The sequence below is a fragment of the Penicillium rubens genome, assembly GCF_028828025.1.
Source record: "Penicillium rubens strain IBT 27055 chromosome Unknown utg000003l_segment0_segment0, whole genome shotgun sequence".
NCBI classification, from domain to species: Eukaryota; Fungi; Ascomycota; class Eurotiomycetes; order Eurotiales; family Aspergillaceae; genus Penicillium; species Penicillium rubens.
Genome location: NW_026890601.1, coordinates 5,075,867 through 5,100,630, shown reverse-complemented (window position 1 = coordinate 5,100,630; position 24,764 = coordinate 5,075,867). Strand labels below are relative to the sequence as shown.

The 24,764-nt window shown below is 50.5% G+C and overlaps 7 protein-coding genes across 7 annotated transcripts; 6 read left to right on the top strand and 1 right to left on the bottom strand.

Annotated features, from left to right (window-relative positions):
* Positions 1-12: 12 nt before the first annotated feature.
* Positions 13-4,241, bottom strand: N7525_008159 (chromatin-binding exonuclease XRN1; the record flags this gene model as incomplete). Its single annotated transcript, XM_002568593.2, has 2 exons — positions 13-2,495; positions 2,552-4,241. The coding sequence occupies 2 exons, from the start codon at positions 4,239-4,241 to the stop codon at positions 13-15; spliced, it is 4,173 nt and encodes a 1,390-aa protein (XP_002568639.1).
* Positions 4,242-4,742: 501 nt separating this feature from the next.
* N7525_008158 (WD repeat RBAP46/RBAP48/MSI1 family protein) lies at positions 4,743-6,386 on the top strand (the record flags this gene model as incomplete). The annotated part of the gene is made up of 7 exons (XM_061214313.1): positions 4,743-4,767; positions 4,822-4,899; positions 4,969-5,074; positions 5,131-5,291; positions 5,422-5,593; positions 5,656-6,141; positions 6,212-6,386. 7 exons carry the CDS (start codon positions 4,743-4,745, stop codon positions 6,384-6,386), a joined length of 1,203 nt encoding a protein of 400 aa, XP_061068744.1.
* Positions 6,387-7,124: 738 nt separating this feature from the next.
* N7525_008157 (GTP cyclohydrolase I) lies at positions 7,125-8,346 on the top strand (the record flags this gene model as incomplete). Its single annotated transcript, XM_002568591.1, has 4 exons — positions 7,125-7,408; positions 7,480-7,613; positions 7,683-7,987; positions 8,044-8,346. The coding sequence occupies 4 exons, from the start codon at positions 7,125-7,127 to the stop codon at positions 8,344-8,346; spliced, it is 1,026 nt and encodes a 341-aa protein (XP_002568637.1).
* Positions 8,347-9,930: 1,584 nt separating this feature from the next.
* On the top strand, positions 9,931-11,568 carry N7525_008156 (uncharacterized protein; the record flags this gene model as incomplete). The annotated part of the gene is made up of 1 exon (XM_002568589.2): positions 9,931-11,568. The coding sequence occupies one exon, from the start codon at positions 9,931-9,933 to the stop codon at positions 11,566-11,568; it is 1,638 nt and encodes a 545-aa protein (XP_002568635.2).
* Positions 11,569-14,145: 2,577 nt separating this feature from the next.
* On the top strand, positions 14,146-17,473 carry N7525_008155 (putative protein kinase; the record flags this gene model as incomplete). Its single annotated transcript, XM_061214312.1, has 3 exons — positions 14,146-15,278; positions 15,337-17,232; positions 17,293-17,473. 3 exons carry the CDS (start codon positions 14,146-14,148, stop codon positions 17,471-17,473), a joined length of 3,210 nt encoding a protein of 1,069 aa, XP_061068743.1.
* A 1,197-nt stretch (positions 17,474-18,670) lies between these two features.
* N7525_008154 (eukaryotic translation initiation factor 4E) lies at positions 18,671-19,773 on the top strand (the record flags this gene model as incomplete). The annotated part of the gene is made up of 3 exons (XM_002568585.1): positions 18,671-18,705; positions 18,772-19,518; positions 19,578-19,773. 3 exons carry the CDS (start codon positions 18,671-18,673, stop codon positions 19,771-19,773), a joined length of 978 nt encoding a protein of 325 aa, XP_002568631.1.
* Positions 19,774-20,659: 886 nt separating this feature from the next.
* On the top strand, positions 20,660-24,649 carry N7525_008153 (uncharacterized protein; the record flags this gene model as incomplete). Its single annotated transcript, XM_061214311.1, has 5 exons — positions 20,660-20,890; positions 21,082-21,356; positions 21,425-21,488; positions 21,551-22,656; positions 22,711-24,649. 5 exons carry the CDS (start codon positions 20,660-20,662, stop codon positions 24,647-24,649), a joined length of 3,615 nt encoding a protein of 1,204 aa, XP_061068742.1.
* Positions 24,650-24,764: the final 115 nt, after the last annotated feature.

The following is a 24,764-nucleotide window of genomic DNA, read 5'->3' as shown; positions in this document are numbered from 1 at the left end:
CACGTCCATCATTCACTGGGGGTTGGGTTGGGGCGCACCTCGCCCACGACCTCTGCCACGGAACCCATTACCACGACCGCGACCACGCCCACGCCCTCGATCCAATCCTTGCGGCGGCGGAACGTGAGAGTAGTTCTGCGGACGGAAGTTAGGGTTGTTTTGGATAACACCCTCGCTGGGGTCGCCGTTTTCTACTGCGACATATCCGCCTCGGGCGCCTCCCCGACCACCACGGGGGCCACGGGGAACACCGCCACCATTGGTATGGGGACGGAAGGGGAGAGTGGTCGGCTGTCCGTTGTTGAGACCCCCACGACCTCCACGACTAGCTCCATTGCCATGTCCGGCGACAGCTCCTCGGAATGAGCCTCTCAGGGGTGGAGGGGCAGTTGCGTTCCTCAGTTGTCCCTGGCCATGAGGACCCATGGGGGCACCATACCCGGCAACTGTCAAAGGAGTTTGCGTCTGCTGGGTTTGCTGGCTAGCTGTAGCACGGGAACTGGTGATAAGTTGTCGGTTGGAGAGGTTGAGGAGGGAAGATGCCAAAACAGTCTGGCCGCGGAATGGTGAGCACCGGCCACCTAGTGTAGTGCCGCTCATGAACGACACATCGAAGACAACGTCAAGCAGGAGTGCACGCGAGGTTCTGGTAAGTCCGACAACAGTGCCACGAGTAGCGATTGGCACTTTACCCGAATCTTGGGCATACACAACCCGATCGCCTAGCTTGAAGGTTTGATTTCCAAGACGGTGTTCGACATCGGCAGGCCGAAGAAGGGCACTACGGGGTACACCCCGAACCTTTTTCGGTTGCATATCTGGCTGGGACGCATTGAGTTTATCGGCATCCTGCTCAATCAACATCACAATATCCGAGTCAAGTTGCTCAGCATCGAGGGGCACTCTCTCGAAGTTCTTAGCCTCTGCAGATTTGAGCCAATCCTTAATCTCCTTCATCTTGAGGGCGGCAATTTCCTCGGGGTAGAAATCGGTCGGAGAATAACGGTCGCTTTGAGGGTTGCGCTGGATGCCAGCAATGAATTCGGGGAAATTGATCATGTACTGTTGAATCAGTTCCACTGCCTTATGGCTAAACTCCCAGCCGGATTCTCCCCGACGAGAGTATCCGAGAACCTTCTGTTGCTTTGCCTGGAACTTCAGGTTAAGACCGAGGTTCGCACGTTGGCCTTCAATGTCAACAGTAAAGGAAGATGTGATCTTAGCCAATACCAAAGGATTGAGGCGAAGACTGCGCGCAACAGCGTACGAAGGCATGTAGGGGCAAAGTTGCTCGGATACCCTAACACGCTCTCGACCAAATTCTGGCTCCCGGCCTTTCACAGCCGCGACCAATCCGTTCACCTTTCCGTCTTCGTGTCCGCTGACATATACAGGTCTTCCGTAGTTGAAGTCACCCAAAAAGAAGGCACGAGAACCCTCCGGGAATTCCTCTTGGACAGAAAGAGCTGCCCGCTCAATGAAACGTTGATCAGGGTTGATCACATCATCAACAAGAACCTGTAGAGCATAATCCGTCTCTTGGCCGGGGATATCAGCAAATTCCTTGATTGTGGCTCCTTCCTCCGTCTTGCTCATGCCCTTCAGGGGTTGAATGTGGACCAGAGATTCGACATCGCCAATGATGATTGCTAGACGCTTGCTGTAGGTGCCCTCGATCTTGTTGGCCTTCCTCTTCCACTGCTCAATTTGCTGGGGGGTATGGGGAATAGATAAAGGGTGTTCTTCTCCTGGGGGGAGAACGTAATCAAACAATTCGTCCGAAACGCGAACCACGAGAGCTTCTTGCAAGAATGGATAACCCACATGGACACGCTTCCCAAGCTTCGTCTTAGCCAGTTCAATGCTCGACCGGCTTCCCGGATCAAGCAGTGTAATAACCTGGCTCTCGTTACGGCTGTCTTGATTGAACACGCAAACACCATGGAAACCCAATTGACCGTGGTGGGGGAGTGTTTTGATGCTAGGGAAGCCAGCAAGCGCTGCAATGCCTAGGTGCACGCCGTCCATCAAACCAGCGTAGGGCTCCAAACCATCCATGACGGGGAGGTCGAACATGTTCTCAATGCAACGGCAGCTAGGAAGATCCGGGAATACGCCAGGCATTGAGGAGGGGTAAACGAAGTTCACATCTGGGGAGTAGGTGAATTTGAGACAGGCCCCAAAGTCGTTCCTTGCTTTTTCGTCCGCGGAAAGTTGGTTTTCTTTCGTTTTGAGGGCGTCCAACAACCGCTTTTCGTCGATGAACGGGATCTTGACAACGGCTTCCCATTCCATCTTTTTCCCGTTCATATCGAGATCGAAATCACGAGGATAGAAATCGTAGATAGGGGAGTCAGGTGAGGTCATCAGATCCCAATACGCAGTAGGCACAATCTTCTTGCTGCGGTCGGGCAAGACACCCATAAGCTGGTCAAACGGCCGGAAAGGCTGTCCCAATTTGAAGTTCATGTCTGCATCAAGGCCATCATTCACATCTGTATTCACCGTCAGCAATCAAAACTCTAAATTAAGGAAAGGGTCGGCTACTAACCAGAGATCATAGGGGCATAGTGGTACTGGAAGAACCAAGGCCACGATGCAATGCCACGGTAATAGTAGAACAAGACCCACTGCAATCCTTGCACATAGTTTCGTGCCAACTTCTTCATCTCTTCCTTGTTGTCGAGGCCCCAGCCGAACTTGGTCCGATAATAATTATCTTTCCATTGTAAGAACTTGGCATCATATTTCTCCTGCGCGGCCTTCTGCGCTTCCTCCGGCGTCATCTCCTGAACTTTGGCCTTCTCGTACTTCCGAATAATACGCTGTACAGCCATTGATGCCTCCTCATCCTCTTCGTCGTCATCACTATCAGCCTGGGTTGGAGGCAATGAGAGCCTCATGAACCGATCACCGTTCTCATTGTCGAGGGAGGACCAAGACAACCGGAGCTCATCCGCAAGCCGTTCGACAAAGGTGCGGTCACGAGCTGGAAGTGTAGGAGGAAGGTCAAGAGGTTCAGAGGCCTTTTCAGACCGGTTCAGAACGTATTTCTTGACCGTCTTAAGGATCTCCTTCTGGGAAGGAGTGAGCGTAAGCTCTTTCTTCTGTTGCGAGCTCGAATAATCAATGTTTGAGTCTTTCTTTGATTTGATCCATTGGGCATCGGAATTCTCCGCCTCAAAGAACCGGTATTCCACGGCGCTAAGTGCGGTCACAAGCATGCCCAACCGTTGCACATTGATAACACCCTGCTCGTTGATGTAGCCGCCCATCTTTGGCAGCACCTCCTTGTAGAGCTTGAACATAAGGGCAAGAGCACCCTCGTTGATATGTAAGTTTGGCAGGTTCGGTAAGAAATCGTTGCCAACAAAAAAGGCCATAAGAATGAAATCATCAATCACGCGCTCCATATCGAATGGGAAATCCAGAACACCCTCTTGTTCTAGCTCTTGGAATTCTAATTCCAAATACTCCCGAACCACGCTCAGATGCAACAAGTAAAAGTTTTGGTGTTCCAGTTCCTTGGGCTTCTTGGATACTTGGCGACCAAAGGTCACTTCCTCTCGAAGAAGGCAGAAGTGAGGGTCATGGCTGAGAAGACCCAGCATGATCAGATCGGCATCTAGACCGTAAAGACAATGGCGAACGTTGGATTCATAGTCAGGCTGCGCTTTCGAGCAGCGAATGTATTCCATAATCTTGTGCTCGCCTTCTCCTGGCACCTCATGGCCAGAGAGCACAATTTCCACGCCTTGCCAATCTGTGTCCTCCGAGATTTTCTTGTTGATGAAGTATTTAAGTTGTTTCGTCAATTTCTGCATGAACTCGGTACCCGGGGTGATGCAGTTGCTGTCAAAGGGGTCTTCCTTTGGCATCTCCAGGCCCTGCTGGATGGCCTTCTCCTTCGCGTTCTCTGCATCAAGGGCCGTTCGGAATCGACGTGCACGCTGTTGATTCATCTTAGCGCGAGGCGCCACGCCATCTACCGCCATATAGAACAGTTTCTTGGGCTTGATTTTGCCAAATAGATGTTCAATGTAATTGAAGATGGCAATGAACATTTGATCCTCCGTCATGCGAAACGTCGGGGAATCGCTGTCACTATGCGTACAGTTGTGAATAATGCCGTTCATGTCAAGGTATAAGCTATCGAATTCAGGTATCCGGCTGTCTGCGATAAGCATCGAGATTGCCGGATACCGCTCACTCAGCCAGCGAAAGAATTTCGGGACACCCATGGTGAAGACTGGGTTCGATCGAAGACAATATCGTCAAGAAACAAATCGGCAGGTGATTTATCGTAAGAGTAGAAAGATCGTATGAGGGGTACTCGGAAAGGACTGAAGTAGTGTTACTTGCGACGAAAAGTGAAATCATCCAATGAAGAAATCTTGGACAAGATACTGCGCCGACAAAGTGGTACCCAAAGAGAGATATAGGGATAAGGACGTAAAACAAGCAAGAGAAAAATGTAGTAACGCCAAACTGACGCTTTTCAGTTGTCTATGATGCAAGAAGCAGGTGTCCCCACGATCGTGAACATTGAAGAGTCAACGGAGCTCATTCACCGCCCACTAATTAGGCCTAGTGCCATTACCCGTCTCCCAGCACTCATTAACGCGCTGATGCGCGTAGCTTTCCTCCGCCTACCTGTCTGCTTCACGCACTATTTCTAAGTGGCTCGAGTTCCATTGTCTCGTGATCTCAATATTTTGCCAAATCTACACCACCCTAGAGCCATGGATCACTATGAAGACGATGCCGGTGAGCGTTCATACCCTTGCGCACTACTTGAAATCTCAATCTAACAATGTCCAGGTGTTGGTGACGAGCACGAGAAAGACCAGGAGCAGGATCAGGATCATGAACATGCCGATGAAAAGGCGATCAATGAAGGTAGCTTTGCTCAATCTCCCTACAGTCCTGCCAATTATGGTTATATCTAATTATATTCATTGCGAACAGAGTACAAAACATGGAAGAAGAATGCGCCCTTTCTCTATGATATGATCCTGAGCACAGCATTAGAATGGCCAACTCTTACAACTCAGTGGCTTCCAGATAAGCAAGAGTACGCCCCAAAACTCCTACTGGTTCAATCATCAACTTAACCAAGCCTGTCTTCAGAGTCCCGGACAAGCCTTACTCAACCCACCGTCTCCTCATTGGCACACATACCACTGGTGACGCGCAGAATTACCTTCAGATTGCCCAAGTGCAACTCCCAAACCCTAATGTGCCAAACCCGGAAGACTACGATGAAGAGAGGGGAGAGATTGGAGGTTATGGTGGGGGGTTCAAAGAAGGCACAGATGGAGATCAAGTTCAATATTGTGCAAAAGATCGATCACAAGGGTGAGGTCAACAAGGCCCGGTATCAGCCACAGAACCCGAATATCATTGCGACAATGTGCACAGACGGTCGGGTAATGATCTGGGATCGCTCTAAGCATCCCAGCTTGCCAACTGGCACAGTGAACCCTCAAATGGAGCTCCTCGGCCATGAAGCTGAAGGCTTCGGGCTTAGCTGGAACCCTCACGTGGCCGGTCACCTCGCAACGGGCAGTGAGGATAAGACTGTTCGACTTTGGTAAGCGGGAACAACATGAAACCCAGAGATTTGGTGTGACTAGCTGCTAATGAAACCCACAGGGACATCACTACATACACTAAGGGTAACAAGGCAGTCCGACCAAGCCGCACTTTCACGCACCACTCATCGATTGTCAACGACGTTCAACACCATCCTCTCCACTCCTCTCTCATCGGAACCGTCTCCGATGACATCACGCTTCAAATCCTTGATACCCGCCAAGATGATTCCACTCGTGCGGCTGCTTCATCTGAAGGCCAGCACCGCGATGCTATCAACTCCATTTCCTTCAACCCGGCATCCGAGACGATTCTGGCCACGGGTTCTGCCGACAAGACCATCGGTATTTGGGATCTCCGTAATCTGAAGTCGAAGCTCCACTCACTGGAGGGCCACACCGATTCGGTGCAATCCATCTCATGGCATCCATTTGAGGAGTCGGTCCTGGCAAGTTCCAGTTATGACCGCAAGATTATGTTCTGGGACCTCAGCCGGGCAGGCGAGGAGCAAACCCCTGAGGATGCTCAAGATGGGCCACCAGAGCTGTAAGTGACCACAATTTTCTCTTTTTCTTTTTATACTGCGTTTGAATTGTCTGCTGACCCTATTCCCTAGTCTCTTTATGCACGGTGGACACACGAACCGTATCTCAGACTTCAGCTGGAACTTGAGTGACCCTTGGGTTCTCTGTTCCGCCGCCGAGGACAATCTACTGCAGGTATGGAAGGTAGCAGATTCCATTGTGGGCAAAGACCTGGAGGATGTGCCAACGGAAGAAATTGAGGCGTGATGTTATTTTTACCGGACCTGTAGTCCAGTCATTTCCCATATGCGTGTTTCTTTGGTATAGGTGAATTAAGACCATAGTGGTTAGATGTTACAAGCACCATTTTATCTAAAATTTATATGCCCAGGTGGTCACTGCCCTTTTGCTAATGGTACAGTTCAATGTTGTCATAGAGAGTCCACCCTATACTTTCCGGGGTGGGTATAGAAGAGGATATCGTTTCCCGTGGTGGTCAGATGGCTACATATGTACCTAGGTGGTGCCATGATACAACTAAGTTACACGGTACCTACATATGTATCATTATAGACTTCGGAATATGGTTCCTACATAGGTGTGGCGGCCTTTTAGTAGAGAACTATATCCCCACCCGTCCAAGTATATAATGCCAATGCAGTATTATTTGAGACATGTGACGAATAGAGCGAGTAATATAGTTGTATACCTCTTTACCTCTGAGATCGTCCAATTCAATAGTACAATACATGTATAGACCAATGCATGCAATACATATTGGCCCGTAGTCCGTTGGCCGCGGGGAACATGTCATCACTCCGGTGCATTTTGATTGGTGCTGAGTGGGGGGCGATGAGGGGGACAGAAGAAAGCTAGTGTCGTTTGAAAAAAAAAAAAAAAAGTGAGTCTGACTCTATGTTCGTCTTTATTATTATTATATATCATCTTGGAAGGTGATATATTCTGTTTCCTATCATTGAATTTCACTCTTGAAATATCTCCATCATGGGTTCCGGTTCGCCTACAAGCCCCAGGGCCTCAGCCATTCCGTCCCACATGCTGAACGGTAGCTCCCCGCTGCAACGGTCAACAAGCAGCCGTGATTCTCGTGAGCGTGAAAGTCTCAATACGTCCATTCGTTCCTCTTTTGAGCCCCGCATCCCCCTTGAATTCGAATCCCCCAACACTGAGACCAAGACCGAGACCGAGGGCGATAATGAGACTGGAGCCACCCCCGCTCAGTCTGTATCCAGTGCTTCCGTGCCAATTCGCAGCGTGGCGCCAGTGCGGTATGTATACAGCAATATCAATATTAGTGACCCTGGCGCTTTACATTTCTTTTCTAATCTCCGGGCTGTAGTCCTAGCTTGAATGACCCTCCCCGCGATCCCCGGGATGAGGCCGCCCCATTGACGCCTTCGACCTCTCTCAGCCGACCTGAAAGTCCCTACACGTTGAACCCTCCCATCGACTTTGATGGTCTCAGCTGGCCTTGTTAGTGATACCGGGCCCCCTCGATGGGCAATGCCGTATTGGTATATTCCTCTAACCACTATCACCTAGGCCCCGGAACTAGACAGCGAAAGGAGTCGACACCCGAGGAGACAGAACAACGGCTTGAGAAGATGTCGGGAGCTATCCGCACAATCTTGGAATGCATCGGCGAGGATCCGGAAAGAGAAGGACTTCGCGAGACCCCCTTGAGGTATGCCAAAGCCATGCTCTATTTCACTAAGGGCTACGAGGAGAATGTTCGGGACTTGGTCAACAATGCTGTCTTCCACGAGGACCACGATGAGTTGGTCATCGTCAAGGATATTGACGTCTTCTCGATGTGCGAACACCACATGGTACCGTTCACTGGAAAAGTAAGATTTGTTGGGTATATCGATACTGTGGTGATAAATTTCCTAACAACTTGCAGATGCATATCGGATACATCCCTGACCGCCGCGTCCTTGGTTTGTCAAAACTGGCTCGCCTGGCAGAGATGTTCTCTCGCAGACTCCAGGTCCAGGAGCGTCTTACCAAGCAAGTCGCGTTAGCAATTTCAGAGGTCCTCCAGCCACGTGGCGTCGGTGTCGTCATGGAATCTTCTCACCTTTGCATGGTTATGCGCGGCGTGCAGAAGGTTAGCAGCACCACCACTACCAGCTGTATGTTGGGATGCATGCGTTCCAGCGCCAAGACTCGTGAAGAGTTCTTGACTCTGTTGAACCGGAGATAATGCTCCATCTCGCCAACCGACCTAAACACAGGTTGTTGATTTTTTGGATTCTTTTTGGAGTTTTGGTGGTGACCTTTCAACAGGTTTTGGGTGGTCTCGGCTTTGATTTTACATGTTAAGCGTGGATTGGTGTTTTTATTGTCTTCTCTTATGTCGGTTCTGCACATACTCGGGCAAATCTTTGCCCTGGTGTTTCGTCGTGTTCCTTTGTCCAACAACCCCACGGCCTGCTTTCTAGAGCTGATGGCTTCGCTGGAATTGGGCTACATCTCCTTCCTCGACCCACGAAGGCCCGAGGGAGAAAATAACCCTCTCATTCCCTATCTTCTATCCCCTACTATACTAACACAACCCCTCAAGAGGCCTTTGCTGCACTGTCTATTGAGATCTCGCTCAATAGCACTAGCAAGGCTGTTTCAACACTTGATCTCATGCCGCTTACAAGCATCCTGATAACAATTCTGGGAGCTGTCCAATTAGATACGATATATGTATTAGAACCAATGTACAATTTCTTTCCAAGTTCTTGCTTCCCTATCTGCAATACAAACGACAGGCCTCTGGTAGTGGTGTGTCGACCCCCAACATAGACAAGTGCCGAGTTAAAGGCCTGGTGCCGATTACTATATAGCTATTTGGTCTGTACTCGGGCTTTTTATATGTCAAGTCTCCGTCTGATTCAAGGGCGAGCAATGCCTGCTAACTGCCCAGGTGATATGTACGTAGGTAACTCTGACCGCTGAGTGCTTTGCCCGCTCGATGATAACCCTATATTGCCAGTCTTTGCACCAGCGCGTTGGCGCGTAGCCCTGGAAATAATCAACACGTAGATAATCGACACGAACTTCACCGTTGCGCGCGTGATGGCCACAGTACGCGTACATAGATAGCTTGATTGTTTTTGACCCCATCCCTCAACACTCTCTTCCTTCTTCTCTTCTTCTTCTCATCCCTCTTCTACCACCTATCTCTCTTCAACTCTCTTCCCTGTCCCCACCACTCTATCAACTCTTGATTCCTCCATTACCTGGAGACCTGCCTGTACTCATCTCAGTTCTGCAATCTGTCGATTGCCTCTGCTTGCGCTTGCTGCGTGTGTTCATCGTTCAGGCGCACCCACGTCCAAGCTCCTCCCAAGTTCTCTTCCTCGAACACACCAAACATCACGACACGTCACTGAAGGTGGCATCAGTGTTGTCTGTCTCTGTAAGTTCTCACCTCCTCTATATAAAACACCAGTGTCCCAGAACCCTGGAGGGTATCCTACACTGGCTTTGCTTTGACCCCTGCCTTCTAAGTACACCACAGATTTTCTTTAAAGAAAATATTATGTGATGCCTGTTCGTGTTGTATACCTTTTTGGATACTGATTTGGTCCATACTTATTTGGTTGCCACGAGACATGACTCTAATCTGTTTGCAAAAAAATAGGCTTGTGGCATTCAAATCTGTCGAGCATCCTGCGCCTGAAGGGGTTTGCCCTGTCAACACTGAGCACGGCAGGTATGTTGGAATATGTCTGATAAACCAAGCATGAGACTTACTGGTATGCAATTGAAGGAACAAATACTCCAGTCCAACACAATGCAGAACCACGCTTGGCGCTCAGCCTCCCCAGGTCTCTCTTCTTCTGATGACGATACCGACAGCTTTGGCAATGGACAAACCGGCGCCAACAATGCTACCAGGTCGAGACTTGTGCACTCTCATGTGACCCTTGAAATTCTCCAGGCACACCTGGACGCTGATGCTGAATCAGACTCTTCTGAAGCGTCCGGACCGCGCGTGCACCCTGACTTTTTTGTCCATCTTGAGAATCTACGAAGGGTCAATGAGGCCAATCGAGCTAATGCCCGCAGGGAAGCTGAAGCCTGGTACCACGATTTTCTGATCCACCAGGCCCTACATGAGTTTACTATTGATGCCAACAACCAAAGTTCGCAGGTTGCCAATCAATTCAACCAACCTTCGTACCATGCCGGTACTGAACATGGATTGCAGCCATCGGCAATGGGCATGCCTGAGCAGTATGAAATCCAAGATTCGACTGCAGCCGGACCATCCCAGCCGAGGCCGCCACATGTTCGTTTTGAGACACCTCATTCTACGGGTCATGTTTCCACCAGGGGACATTCTTATCACCATAGGCCTCCTTCCCCGTACCCTACCGCAAATCCCGCGAGTCATGTTCACACCAGGGATCGTTCCCATCACCATAGGCCTCCTTCTCCCTACCCTACAGCGGGTCAGGGGCAACGTTCTACCCTTCGGAACTACGTGCCAACTATTTTTACCCGGTACCACCTTCCCTACCATACAGAGGATCAGGGGCAACGTTCTACCTTTCGGAACTACGGGCCAACTGCTTTTACCCGGTACCATGCGACAACTACTTCCACGCCTCAGCCACAGGAATACACAGAACACGGAAACCCATACGCAGTCCCACCCGAGCCGGCTCTTCTTCCTGAGGATGCCATCCCGTACGACCCGGAACGCCTCCTCCAAGCATGGCTCATCCGGCAGCAACTTATTGCCGGCATTCGTCCGGAAGATATTCAGCCCATGGGGCAACGGAACGGAGCACGACACAGAACGCCTCCTCACACCGTGCTGAATGAAAGTGGTGCCCATATCTTAAGAATTGAGAATGCCAGATTCGATGGTGTCATGCTTCCTCTGCCCGCCCTTCCTTGGCTGCCACAGCGCCCAAATAACTCACGCACTGCACCTGCTTCATCGAATACACAGGATGGACGGGGTCCACCTACTGGTCCAAGTATCATGACTGCTCCAGACTCGGCGAATACTCTAAACTCGCCGGTTGGTCCCCACCTTCCAGCTGCTGCAATGAACTCGCCGGTTGGTCCTCACCTTCCAGCTGCTGTAATGAACTCACCGGTTGGCTCACACTTGCAAGCTGTTTCGGACCCAACTTCCGTGCCGGAACAAATTTCAGAAGTTCTGAATGAGCATGTTGCTGAAAGCGAAACAGATTCGCATATGGCGGCCTTCTTTCAACATCTTCGGCTGCATGAAGATGCTAATTCAGTCTCGGTTTCTATGCCAGGTCTGCTTCCAGGACCAAGCAGAACTGAGCCCGGCTCCAGTGACAACAGCCGAGCTCCTGTGGTTACCCCCCAATCGCAGGGCCGCGGTTTTCTGACCCCCTCTCCTTCGTCGAGTGAAGGATCTGAGGCTGGTTACGTTTCTTCTCCCTAGCATGGCAATACGGGGTGCCTCACACAAACGGGCGTTCTCTAGCCGAGAGGCTGCGTCTACCCGATTTCAGCGGAGAGACCGCCCGTACTCGTATGCTTCGGACTCTTATCAGAGAGCCCTGAAGTGATATGAGGGTTGATGTGAGAATACAACAACACCTGTGTGAGTAGTTTCTGAGGGGGAATTTTGCTTACCACGTAAGCATGGAGTGATATTCGGGAGCTTCAACATCTGAAAGGGAAAAAAAAAGAGGAAAAGGAAAAATTCGAAAAAAAAGGAAAAAAGATAGTCTAGCGCGGAGTGTTACTGAATGAACATGTATGAGTACAAATTGTTCGCTGCCGTAAATCTACACACGTACTAATCTATGAGATGTAAAAATATACATTTTGTGCCCATGTACTGATAGGTTCTGGCACTGTTGTGTAAGGAATGGGATCTTGGATTCTGACATGCTCGCCTAGTAGAGTTTCGTCGCCTGATCAATGTATTACAGCAGATCGCAGCTATCCATACCAGTGAACCAGATGGAGAAGATGTTCAAACGGTGTGGTCAACACTGCACATGCCCGTAGAGTGCTTCGCCTCTTGAGCTTAGGCGGAACGGCAAAGAAGATGAGCCAAGCGACAAGGTGTGTTAAAGACCTAGGTTAAGGTGATATGGCTTTTTTAGGTCTGCCCAATATAATCTGTAAGCTACTGAGGTTATAAAATAGGTGATGCGAAGTGCGGCTCAAAGCTGATTTTATGTACTTCATAAATATATGGCGTCACGTGATTTGCATGTGACCCCACGCTCTGTTCCGGCACAACTTCGACCTGCCCATGACATCAACCTACCTCTTTGCTTTCTCGGTTCCTCGCCGATTCGGTGTTGCGCATGCCCCTCTGCTCATACTGTGATAATATCTTTTGTTAAAACTAACTTCTTTGTTTTTTTTTTTTACTGGGAAATGTTCCTTTCTTTTCGGGTGAGAATGGCCGGGCGAGCATGGCCGGGGGTTTGTGTTCCAGCCCCGTCCCGCTCAATCTCGGGCTCACTTTCAGGCCACGGCCTTGAATTCCCTCCCACCATATCCACATCATGAGATGTTGCTTTCTCTTAGATTACAAACTGTCAATTTCTGGCCCTGGAATTGACCTCACTATTTAATATCGGAGGCGGGGTCGGCTGAGCGCAGGGACTAGTCTCTAGCATTTCACCGGCAGGTTGCACTTTGGGGGCTTGCGCATTCTACTGGATTGTACTGGATTTGGGAGGAACCATCTTTGGTTTTCGGCTCTTCTTGCCTTGGCCGTCTCGTACATTGACCCCGGTATTTCCCTCCATTGTCGCCAGCATTCTGTCTGGCCAACTGACCTGTACACCTGGATATCACCAACATGAATTCGCCCGCTTGTTCGACGGAACTATAAAGACACGGTACTCGCAAATTCGACTTAAAACGACCTCTCAATCGGGATTCCTGCCCATATTTCATCTCTGTCCCGGTGGTATCTGTCCCCAGATACTCAACCATCAGTCCTATCTATCTGTTGTAAATCACGGCAAAGCTTTATTCCAGAGCACACTGTTTTTCCTGGTGCATGACGATCCGGACTTTGATAACTGACCAATCTACAACTTACCAGACATCGAAAAACTGACTGGCTGGGTGTGATACAGAGCATCAATGTTGTTTACGACAAAGAATCACAGCGAGTCGAATCGGCTCCCCGAATTGACCAACAGCTCCATGATACTGGTGAAAGAATGATAAGAGACTCCAGCCATTGATTTTATGGTGTGACCCGATAATCCAACGGGGATTGTCCTGTTCACAATGGTGCCTCGGGAATGTTGGCCCATCTGGCCTTGTGCAATACGTAGATAGTTTCATTCGTGGGACAAGCCAACGCAGTCTCAATGTGACTTTGCCAAAAAACAGGCAACTGCTGTACAAAAGGGCAGGGCGAGCACAAAGGAGGCGATATGCTAGCAAGCCTGGCTAGCATGTCCGTTGCTCCAACACTGGGCACCACCTGATCAAATCATGATGTGCTGAGCACAGACTCGATACATTCGGTATCGAAACAGAAACTGGGGGGAGCAAAGCAGAAGTACTGGTTGCACTTGTCTTCGATAGCTGCACGCCAACCCTCCAGCATCCCAGCGTCGAATCAAGTTGTAGAGCCGCAACGCGGATCAGTCAGCAACTCCGAGGTCGCCAACCTTGGAAAGCCCACCCTCCACGGCCAAGTAGTGTTCTTTCTTTACTTGAAAGGGTGAGACGGCGTATTTGATTAAATCTGAATTGGTGTGTATGCCCGTTCAACCCGTGAACCTTCCCCTTGCTTACATATGTTCTCGTTGTTCGCCAGCGCTTGACAGTGTGCACAGTTCGGAATCTGGAAGAACCATCGCTCCGGGTCCCCCAAACCCGAAAGACTTCCGCCTACGATCGCATACACGCTTGGACGCCATCGTTCACTGCGCTTCTCATCATTATTCCCTAGTTCAAGGCTTCTTCCAACGACTGGCCTTGCTGACATTCTCCACTTCTCCTGATTGAACCAGATGCCGTTGGCGACGCCGACATGGCTGGGTCCCGTACGAGTCCGGTGTTGAGAGACCAGTGGAATGCCGACCCGGACCGTGATCCCCGTGACAGGGAGAGACGGAGAGGTCGAGGGTCAGGCCGCGATCGAGGGAGAAACAGAGGTCGCGACCGAGGCCGTCCATATCGGCCCAATAACCGTAATTTCGATCGTTCGGGGCGGTCGCCACCACGCGCGTCCCGCTTTGGCCCTGACTCTTCTCACGACCTAGGTGATTTCGCTCCGGATCGATCTCCTCCTCGGGGTTCTCCTCCACCTCGGAACTTCCATAATGGCCGTCGACTAGATTCAACCCAACCTATGCCATCGACCGGTGACTGGAACGCCCACAGTTCGGGGCCTTTCGACAGAGAAGCCCCCGGTTTTCGAAGAGACGAGGTATCAACCGGACCTCCACAGAAACGGCAAAGGACTCGAAGCCCCTCGCCGCGAGGTGGCCGTGGCCCTCTTCCTCCACCGCGTCCAAATTACTCCGATAACTGGGACATCCGGGACCGAAGCCCTCCTTCGTTCAAGAAACGGGGTGGCCGCAACCAAGGTCGTGGTGCCCCGAGAAGAAGATCACCACGCCGGGGCCGGGACCGTCGGGGGAAAGACCGTCGTCGTCCAGACATCACTCGTCCAGGAAGGTCTAGGTCACCGATTCATGAACGAGGGTTTCATCCTTCGCCCGATCGACGGTCTCGTACCCCTGGTGGTGACAATTACAGCGATCATGGGTCTCACTATCGATCGAACTCACGGCACTCCATACGATCTGCAACCTCAAGATACTCTGAGTCATCTCGCAGGTCAAGACGTGATTCAGCGATGAACACAAACCGACCGATTCAGTCTGTTGTGGACGATACTGCTCGGTCTCCATCTCCACCACGCCCGATTCCGAGTCTTGACTCTGATAACTTCGGAGAACACTCTACTCACTCTAGAGATGAGTTGCCAATGCATGCAATGCCTCGCCGTCGGCCATCTCGACCACACCTTGATACCCGGCCCTATGCAACCCCTCAAAACGCAACATCGACAGGCTCATATCACGGTTCGCCGCAACCGCCTTCGCCTTACTCCGCACGAGGAGGATGGTCTGCCCAGCCTCCGTATCCTGGAACCGAGTGAGTTTTCTATTGCTTTCACCTTACATCTTGAATTAAACTAACCGCTCTCTTCAAGCCATGTCTCTCCTTACCGACACGATGACTATTCAACGCAAAATGGAAACTATTATCACAACAAAGGTCAATTTCACGGCCCTGGCAATCATCACCCTCAATCTCCGTATGGCGGTCCTGCTCACCGAGGTGGGCACTCTGGTGGCGGCCATCGAGGAAACTTTTCAAACCAGGGTCCCGATCGGCGATTTTCTGGCTCTGGTTCTCATCCATATCACAATGGACCCTCCCAACGCGGCGCGAAGGGGCATTTCAACAACTTGCAATGGACTGCATCGGGATCAAGAGGCCGTGGGGGACAACATAGTCCTGACCAGGCACACAGTCATGGCTCACAAACGCCCAATCGACCGCCGTCACACAATGACCCGCAATCCCCCCGAGCTGGAGAAACTGATGGTTATTCCCGAACGTCTCATAGGGATGAGGAGCACAACCAGACACAACCCCAATCCGCTGACGGGAATCCCCAGTCTATGCCACCCCCTGCCCATGAATACACTGAAACGACGCCGGCCAACAAAGGCGGGAAATTTAGCTTTGCTTTCAAGCCAAAGGCTGCGGCTTCTCCTGCTCCAAAGCCAGTACCTGACCTTGCCCAGAGGATGCAGGTCCACAAGCCGGCCACCCGGGCACCCGAACCTCCACAACAACCTCGTAATCGGTTTACCAACGGGCCATTGCCTAAATTCAAACCGGAGCCAAGGGGTGATCGTCGTGACCGGGACCGTGGACGGAATCGAGACCGCAGGGAATTCCGGGAGCCACGAGAATTCCGTGATCCACGGGATCGCAGAGATAATCGTCGATTCGATCAACGTCATGATCGACGACAAGGAGAGCGGCCCCAGGACAGGCCTTTGGACTGGCAAGATCGCCGCCGTGATCCCTCTCCAGAACCGCCGAGAGAGGCACCCAAGCAAAAGCGGATTCTTACGCGCCCCAAACCACGCCCCACGCTTCCCGAGGAGTTCGCTAATGCTGACTCTGTGTACTACCGAAAGCCGGGCAATGAGTCTGTGATTGGCGCTGGAACGTATGGAAAAGTGTTTAAAGGAATCCACGTCTATACGCAGCGTAAAGTTGCACTCAAGAAGATCCGAATGGAGGGCGAGAAGGATGGCTTCCCTGTCACGGCTGTCCGAGAGATCAAGCTGCTTCAGCATCTCCGAAACCATAATGTCGTCAGCCTCCTGGAGGTCATGGTTGAAAAGAACGAATGTTTCATGGTCTTTGAATACCTCTCTCACGACCTGACCGGTCTGATCAACCATCCCACTTTCTCTCTCACACTCTCACACAAGAAGGACCTGGCGAAGCAGATGTTTGAAGGTCTCAATTACCTTCATCATCGAGGGGTTCTACATCGTGACATCAAAGCAGCCAACATATTGATCAGCAATCGTGGATTGTTAAAGTTTGCCGACTTTGGCCTCGCCCGGTTCTTCTCCAAAAGTCGTCAACTTGACTACACCAACCGGGTCATCACCATCTGGTACCGACCACCAGAACTTCTCTTGGGTGAAACCCGATATGGTCCTGCTGTCGACGTGTGGAGCGCTGCATGCGTTTGCATGGAGATGTTCACCAAAAAGGCTGTTTTCCCCGGTGAAGGTGGGGAATTAAGCCAGGTGGACAAGATCTACAATGCTTTGGGTACTCCCACGAAGACTGAGTGGCCGGACCTTGTGGAGATGCCCTGGTTCCACCTGATGCGGCCAACGGAACGAAGGAAGCGCGTTTTCGAGGATGTGTACCGTGATGTGCTGACAACCGGTGCGATGGATCTTATCTCCTCGATTTTCCGTTACGACCCTTCGCAGCGACCGAGCGCTGAGGATGTTCTGAAACATCCATACTTCGTCTCGGAGGAACCATCTCCTCACCCGCCGATTGAGTATGTTTCCCACGCTCCCTTTCCCTTGTGTGTACTATCCCAGCTAACTTTTGTCTACAGATTGGAGCATGTTGAAGGGGACTGGCACGAGTTCGAATCCAAGGCGCTCCGCAAGGAAGCTCGGCGCGTGGAGTACCAGAACCAAAAGGACAAGCGCAAGGCGGACACATCGGTGCCCAGTAGCGATCGGGATTCCAAGCGCACCAAGCAAGATTCAAGTGATCTTGTCTCTGCTCAGTGATGAGTCTTTGATTGGTAAATTATTATTATTTTTTTTTATTTTTGTTGCTGTCTTATTGCATCGGACATGGTTGGTGGAATGGGTTTGCATTTACTTTTCACGAGATTCACTACCCTTAGGTATTTGGGGTTCATTCCGGGCTTGTTTTCTTTTTTGTCATATATTGCCCATTGATCAAAAAATTTAGATCAAAGTTATTACTTGTATTGGAGGTCAACCTTGGAAGGATAATGAAATAATGTACATGGATGTAGGTGTTCAGCATTTAACAGATGGATATTAGCTAGACAAGCTACTGCATGTCAATCCGTTGACCATCGACCACTTAAGAGAGACAACTATAGTACATTCAAAATATATTTCAAGGCTCAGACTTTGCCTGTTGACCGCATGCTCAACCATCCCGTAGTAGGGCGGTTGAGACCTTGGATTACCAGAGAGCTCAAAAGAGTTTCTTCATTGCGTTGAAATATGGAAAGAATAGAATGGAAATGGAAATGGAAATGGAAATGGATTGCTATTAAATAGACGTACCCTATTAACTACAAATAAACAAAGCAAGTATGTGTCGTCAATCAGGTCATCAACGTTTCATGGGATGCTCGTAAGCCCTCGTGATGATGGTTTTAGATGCGATCAAATTTTATCTCGACACACACATCGGAGACGCCAGTGCTGTAAAAAGAATGAGTCGCCAGCGTTGATTTGAGTTGGTGGTCTTGATGTAAAGAAAAAAAAAAAAGAAGAAGAGAAGAACTCCCAAAAAAAAAAGGCGAAAGAAAAAGGGAAAACTGGAAAAAAGACGGTGCGGGCTGCAGGCGAAAATGGGGCCAGCGAGACTCTGATTGGTCAAGACAGCTGCTCCTCCAAACTGCAGTCGAGTCTCCGATTCATATCGACACTTTTCCCCTTCACCTGATTCCCCCTCTATACATTTGCTCTATTTCTCTATTGCTTCTTCTTCTTAACAGCCTCATTTACTCCAGATATCCTTCATTTTTATCCCTTTCTTACCTGCTTCCTTTCCCCTTGATCCTCACTCCGAATTTCTTAGCCAGAATTTCCCATCTGCCACTTATACTACGTCACTGAGATAATAGCGCCGGCGTCTCATCTCTCTGTGTAACGCTTTTTACGGATCCTTTTCTTTCCCCCTGATGACCGCTCGTGCCTCGGGCAGTCTTCTCACCCGCCGCGATGGATAATGCAAACCTGTGGACCCGCCGGACAAAGTTAGTCGTGTGCCCCTCCTCAAGGTGATCATTGTGACTTATATGGTGGTTTCTTCTTTTTATTAGCTCGTCCAAGTTGTCCCTGTCTACGTCCGGAGACGCGAAAGACGGTGCCCGTGTCGAACTGCCCCGCCCATCCAAGCGCTTCGGACCTGACAGCTCGCATGGCCGCTCGAATCCATTTAACGCAATATCCCCATTATCCGGCGGTGTTTCCTCGCCATCCACCAACGCCTCCTCCGCTTTCGGCCTGGGGTCCGGCGCATTCGCCTCATTCGGTGCCCCGAAGACTCCCGGTGGCTCCGAGTTGAAGACACCCGGACGGGAGGTCCCTTTGGAACATGATGAGGCTACCCGCAAGGCCTTTGAGAACCAGCCCGTCGCTGCTCCCGGTGAGCACCCGTTGAAGTCGACGTGGATCGTTTGGTACCGCCCTCCCACACCCAAATACTCCGACTATGAAAAGTCTACCGTCCCGCTCGCATCGATATCTTCGGTAGAGAGCTTCTGGGCGGTGTACTCTCATCTTAAACGTCCTTCTCTTCTTCCCACGGTTTCCGATTACCACATCTTCAAGAAGGGGATTCGCCCCGTCTGGGAAGATGAGGCGAACAAGCGGGGAGGTAAGTGGATCGTACGTTTCAAAAAGGGTGTTTCCGACCGATACTGGGAGGATCTCCTCTTGGCTATGGTTGGAGACCAGTTTGCAGAGGCCGGAGATGAAGTCTGTGGCGCTGTGCTGAGTGTCCGAGGCGGCGAAGATGTTTTGAGTGTGTGGACGAGGATTGACGGGGGGCGCAACATCAAGATCAGGTACGGGAAGAGAAACCTGCTTAATTTCACCCTGCAATGTATATCTAACTTGGTTGCAGAGAAACGATCAAGCGCCTGCTTAATTTCCCGGCAGACACCAACATCATCTGGAAGAGCCACGACGACAGTATTGCACAGCGTTCTGCCATCGACCAGGCTCGCCACGAGAAGACCGCCACTGGCGCAGGTCATCAAGAACGGCGACGTACAGGCCAAGATGACTCGGACAAGGCCAAAGCGCCTGTGGCCCTATGAACGGATCCAAGATCCCAGCCTGGCCTTGGGCCCTGTATAGTAAACCCGAAAAAAAAAAAAAAACTTCATCACGAATCATTGGGACGCGTTTGGGTCTTAGGGCGGTGGGGCATCGAGGCGAACTAAGCGGTTTGATTTGATTTATGTCTTGAGTGAACACTCATCTATGCCATGTGTTTTTCTTTTTTTTTTTTTGTGTCTACCGAGCTCATGCGTGATGTTTTCCCTTTATGTACGCAACATGAATGCAGCATGAGCTGCTATTGGACCTCGCCTGGGAGTATTGTCTGTCCTTTGCGTGGTGAATTGGTTTGTCTTTATGTGAAGTAGAGGCCTTTCACTAAAGACTGTTCAACATTATGGCTCTGGCAGATATTCCCACGAGAACTATGTATACCAAAGTAACCAAGGGTATTATTGCATGGCCCCGGAGATATTGGTACTTGACCTATGTGCGAGCCAGTAGCCCTGATAGTTACCTAGGTAGGTAAGTATGTAGGGTTGTTGTATTGTTCAGGCTAACTATTGGGCTATTGGGGCATTTAGCTACATATGTATTGTTGCGAATAGCGTTTGTGAAACAAAAAGGTATGAACAAAGAAACCATTCAGATAATGCAGCCAACTGTTGTATCTATCTATCTACCCATCTATTTGTCTATTTGTCTATTTGTCTATTTGTCTATTTACTATTCCCAGACATCAAAGTGAAAGCCAGCAATGCCTAAATCTTCAGGCGCCCATCAATGCTGACCGCCCTAAGGCCCATATGACGATGCGGCGTAGTTGCGTCCCATGAATGAAGAAAAAAAAAAAGACAATAGACAAACAATCAATTGGAATGGGATTTATGCAATGCGTATTGTCATGACCTCGTGGCTGCCTTCATGCCTGTGTTTAAAAGCCTAGTCGAGCTCTTCTCTAATCTGTCACCACGACGCCAACGCGATTCAGAAGATCAACGATCTGCTGCTCGACGGACTCGACCACCGCCCTCAACCCCTCCTCGTTCTCGACCAGCTGGATCTGGTCACAACCCTTTTACCCTGGTACCTGAGGAAACTGACCTGACCGAAACCACTTCTCCCCAAAACGCTGGGATCACTCCTCTTCCAACGGTATGTATCTTGCCGAATCTCTCTATGCGCGTCCAACCGATATTTGCTTTTGGCGGTCCATATTCCCTTTAGATAACTCGACCCTGCACAATTCTCTCTCGCCTTGGGCGCTTGTCTTTCAGCTTTGCCTGTTCTTTTCTTGTTGCCTGCTATTCTCAGATATTCGACTTGGGACTAATAGATCTTGTCAGGTTGCTCATAGTTATGTCGATACTTTTTCGTCCCCAACTGGATCTGAAACTGCAGACGAACTATTGCGCACAAGTTACCCCCACCCTTTTCTGAGTCCCAATACCCGGTTAGACATGTCCCATCGGAACCCGCATCCTTTCCCTGCCGGCAGGCCAATGCTGATGCCCTCACCCATTCCCAGGCCGGGTGATTCGTCGCAGATGTTGAACAAGGACCAGCAAAAGGATTCCCAGAATCGCCAAGATGAGGCTCGTTTGTTCGGAGCCAGATATCAGTATGTCCTACCAGTGTGTGTTGAGTTGGAGATATTGTTGCTAACCAGCTGGTTTCTTTGCTTGGTAGTGATTCCAATGCTGTCAGGATAAGGCCTGGAGCATCCCTCCATTCCAGGAACAAGAAGCCAGGGGTAAATACCAACCTATACCTCCATCACGATGGCCTCCCGTCTGATAATCGGTCACAGTCTAGCTTCGCGTTCTCCCCCGAGACAAAATCTCACAGAACCAGAATGCCCGAACCAGCGGGCCGGTCCGTTCTTACGGAGAACCAAATCAACAAGGTTCACGAAGAAGGTCGTACCAATTCGAAGATGAGTTTGAAGAGTCGGGTCGACCTACCAAGATGCGGCGCCAGAGTGAAACCAGCGAGACCATCGATCTTACGGCCCCAGCCACGGATCGATTGGGGCAGGGACGCACGCCCTCCGTCTACTACCCAAACGCAATTCATCACAATCGACGGGAAAGCTTCAGGGATGCAGAAAATGGCGTCCAACTAGCGCAAAGCTCTATTCGTCCTCGGCATGACCAATTCTCTTCTACTGACTCTCGGGATGAGAGGTTTACCGAAACAGCAGCTCAGCAACGACGAAATCAGGCGAGATCTACGAATCCCCGGTTGTCGCATGTCAATGGCAGATCAAACCACACTACCGACGCCGTTGTTATTGGGAGCATTGACGTTGGACCAAAGAGAGCTAGTCGGAACCGCACCGCAGCTCCTTCCACGAACTACCATCGTCCTATCAACGGCAGGGAAAGTCCAGATGAGCTTCAGGGCGACATCACTACACACCCAGTTCCAAGATCCCTATCACAAAAACAATCTCAGACCGCTCGCCCACTCAAACCTGGGATGCACACAGAGACATCGACCAGAAAACGCTCCCCGTCCGATACCAGAAGTCCAGAACTTTCTCCACCACCACCAACCACGAAAAAGACCAAGGTCTCTCAAAAAAGCTCTGAAAAGAAGCAGCTATTGTGCTATTTCCGAATCGGCATCTTCGGCAAATCTTGCCTCGCAGAGGAATTCGTCCCAATTTACGTAAACAAGGAAGGTCTTGTACTTCGTGAGGATGCCCTTGGGCAAGGTAACGCGATCTCGATACTTTTTGGGAACATCCATCAGATTGTCGTTGGCGAGAAACCCAGCCGGAAAGTGAGAATCAAACAGTCGCAAGGTTCCGTCCAAGCAGGCGACCTGCTCGACATTGAATTCTGGACCACTGAGGCCAAGATGAACTTCCTGGAATTGTTGGATCTATCTCTCGAGCGGCGTATTTCCAAAGACATGTAAGTTTGTGACCATCTTTCAGATGAGTTCGCAGTTCACTAACGTTGGGACAGGAAATGGATGGACAAGGCATTTTTGAGATATGCAAAGCAATTCCCACAGGAGAACAAGCGGCCGGCGAAGCGGGTTCTTGATGACTCGGTGGAAGATCCAGATCCTGCGCACTCTCCTCCCTCGCGACGGCCCAAACTTTCAAAATCCTTGAGAGATGACCATGGTGAAGTCAACAATGTTGATTCACTTGAGATCAAATATACTGCCCAAGAAAACGGACGACATGGAAACGGCAACGTCGATTCTCGAACTTCTGCCAAAGAGCAACAGAATCCCCGACCTCATGATACCGACACTGGAGTTGGTGTTCAACCTACCGTCAACCCAGAACGCGAGACCCGGTCTTCTACCCGCCGTGTCGCTAGCAAGCCCGATGTGTCGAGTGGAGGCATGGCACATGAAGCAAACCCGAACCCACTTTCGGGGGATGACTCTTTCAGGCAGACTTGGAAGAAACCGTTGGTGTATCCGCGAAATGGAAAGAAGAAGGCTGAGGTCACCCTTTGCGATCGTGAACGGTTATTTAAGGCTGACTTCTTGAACGATAACCTGATCGCTCTGTACATGCGTTTCCTTCAGGATCATCTCGAACGCACCAACAAAGAGGCTGCCAAGCGAATCTACTTCTTCAACACCTACTTCTTTGCGACTCTCACGAACACCCCACGGGGTGTCCGTGGAATAAACTACGGTGGCGTGGAGAAGTGGACTCGGAACGTCGACCTCTTCAGTTACGATTATATCGTTGTTCCGATCAATGAGAATGCCCATTGGTACCTTGCAATCATTTGCAACTTGCCAAGTCTCTCTCTTGGTTCTGCCGACGCCGTAGAGCCGGTTCAAACTCTACAGAAAGAATCGTCCAGTACGTCTGAGAGCGAGGTTCAGGCAATTGAAGAAACCCCTGAGCCGGAATCAAAGTTAAAGTCAGAGACCAATGCTTCTAACAAGGCCAGTCAATCTCCTGAGATTCGAAAGGAATCTGAGGCTAAGGGGCACATTGCTTACCTGCAGATTGATGGCGCGGGTGAGAGCTCACTTCCACCTCCAAATCTCTCCAAATTCGCAGCCCAAAAGCTCGTCCAAGACCAGGCTGCCGCCTCGCAACCAACAACCAGGTCCAAGAAGAAAAGAACTGGTTTGAAGTTGGATCTCAACCAAACAACCATCATCACATTGGACTCACTCGATGCGCCCCGCTCTGCGGCCATCAAATCATTACGCGAGTACGTCTGCTGCGAAGCAGAGTCTAAGCGTGGCGTGAACCTCCACCCGAACAACGTCAAGGGCATGCGAGCTCGTGATATTCCCCTTCAGCCCAATTCCTGGGACTGCGGTCTTTATCTGCTGGCGTTCTTGGAGAAGTTTGTTCAAAGTCCTGATTTGTTCGTCGCGAAAGTGCTACAGCGGACTATGGATTGTAAAGATGACTGGCCCACACTAGGCTCTGGTCTTCTGCGATACCGTTTTGGCAAGTTCCTCGATGAGCTGTACGAGGAACAGCGGCAAGTCGATGAACCTGTCATGGCAACCAGACGACCCGTTTCATTCCTGCTTGGTCCGCCCCTTCCCTGCCACGAGGGAATTGCAGATTTCGATGTGGTGCCTGAGTCCCAGAATTATACAGATCCTTCAAAGGACCCAACTAAGACTGCAGATTCGAAGACTGAATACTCGAGTGACGATTCAGCCGCGGACCAGATGCATCTCTTACCTACTGAACACCCCCCGAAACTACACCCCTCCAAACAACCCAAAGCATCCTCCAACCCACCTGCAGACGCAAGGTCACACCACGACCATGTTCGTCCACCAAAGCAGGAACCTATCATCCAAGTACCCGGTAGCCAGGAAGAGCCTGAAGTGCCAGGTACACCGCCCCCTGCAAGAAAAGAACGACGGAAACAAAGCCCACGAGGCCCTTGGCGAAAGAGATGAGTCTGTTCATCCATGTGCCACAACCTATTGTCCGAACACAGTACCGGCTGGACCGGAACTGACCATCTACATCATGAATAAATACCTTATTGTTGTCTTTAGCGTTTTAACCCGT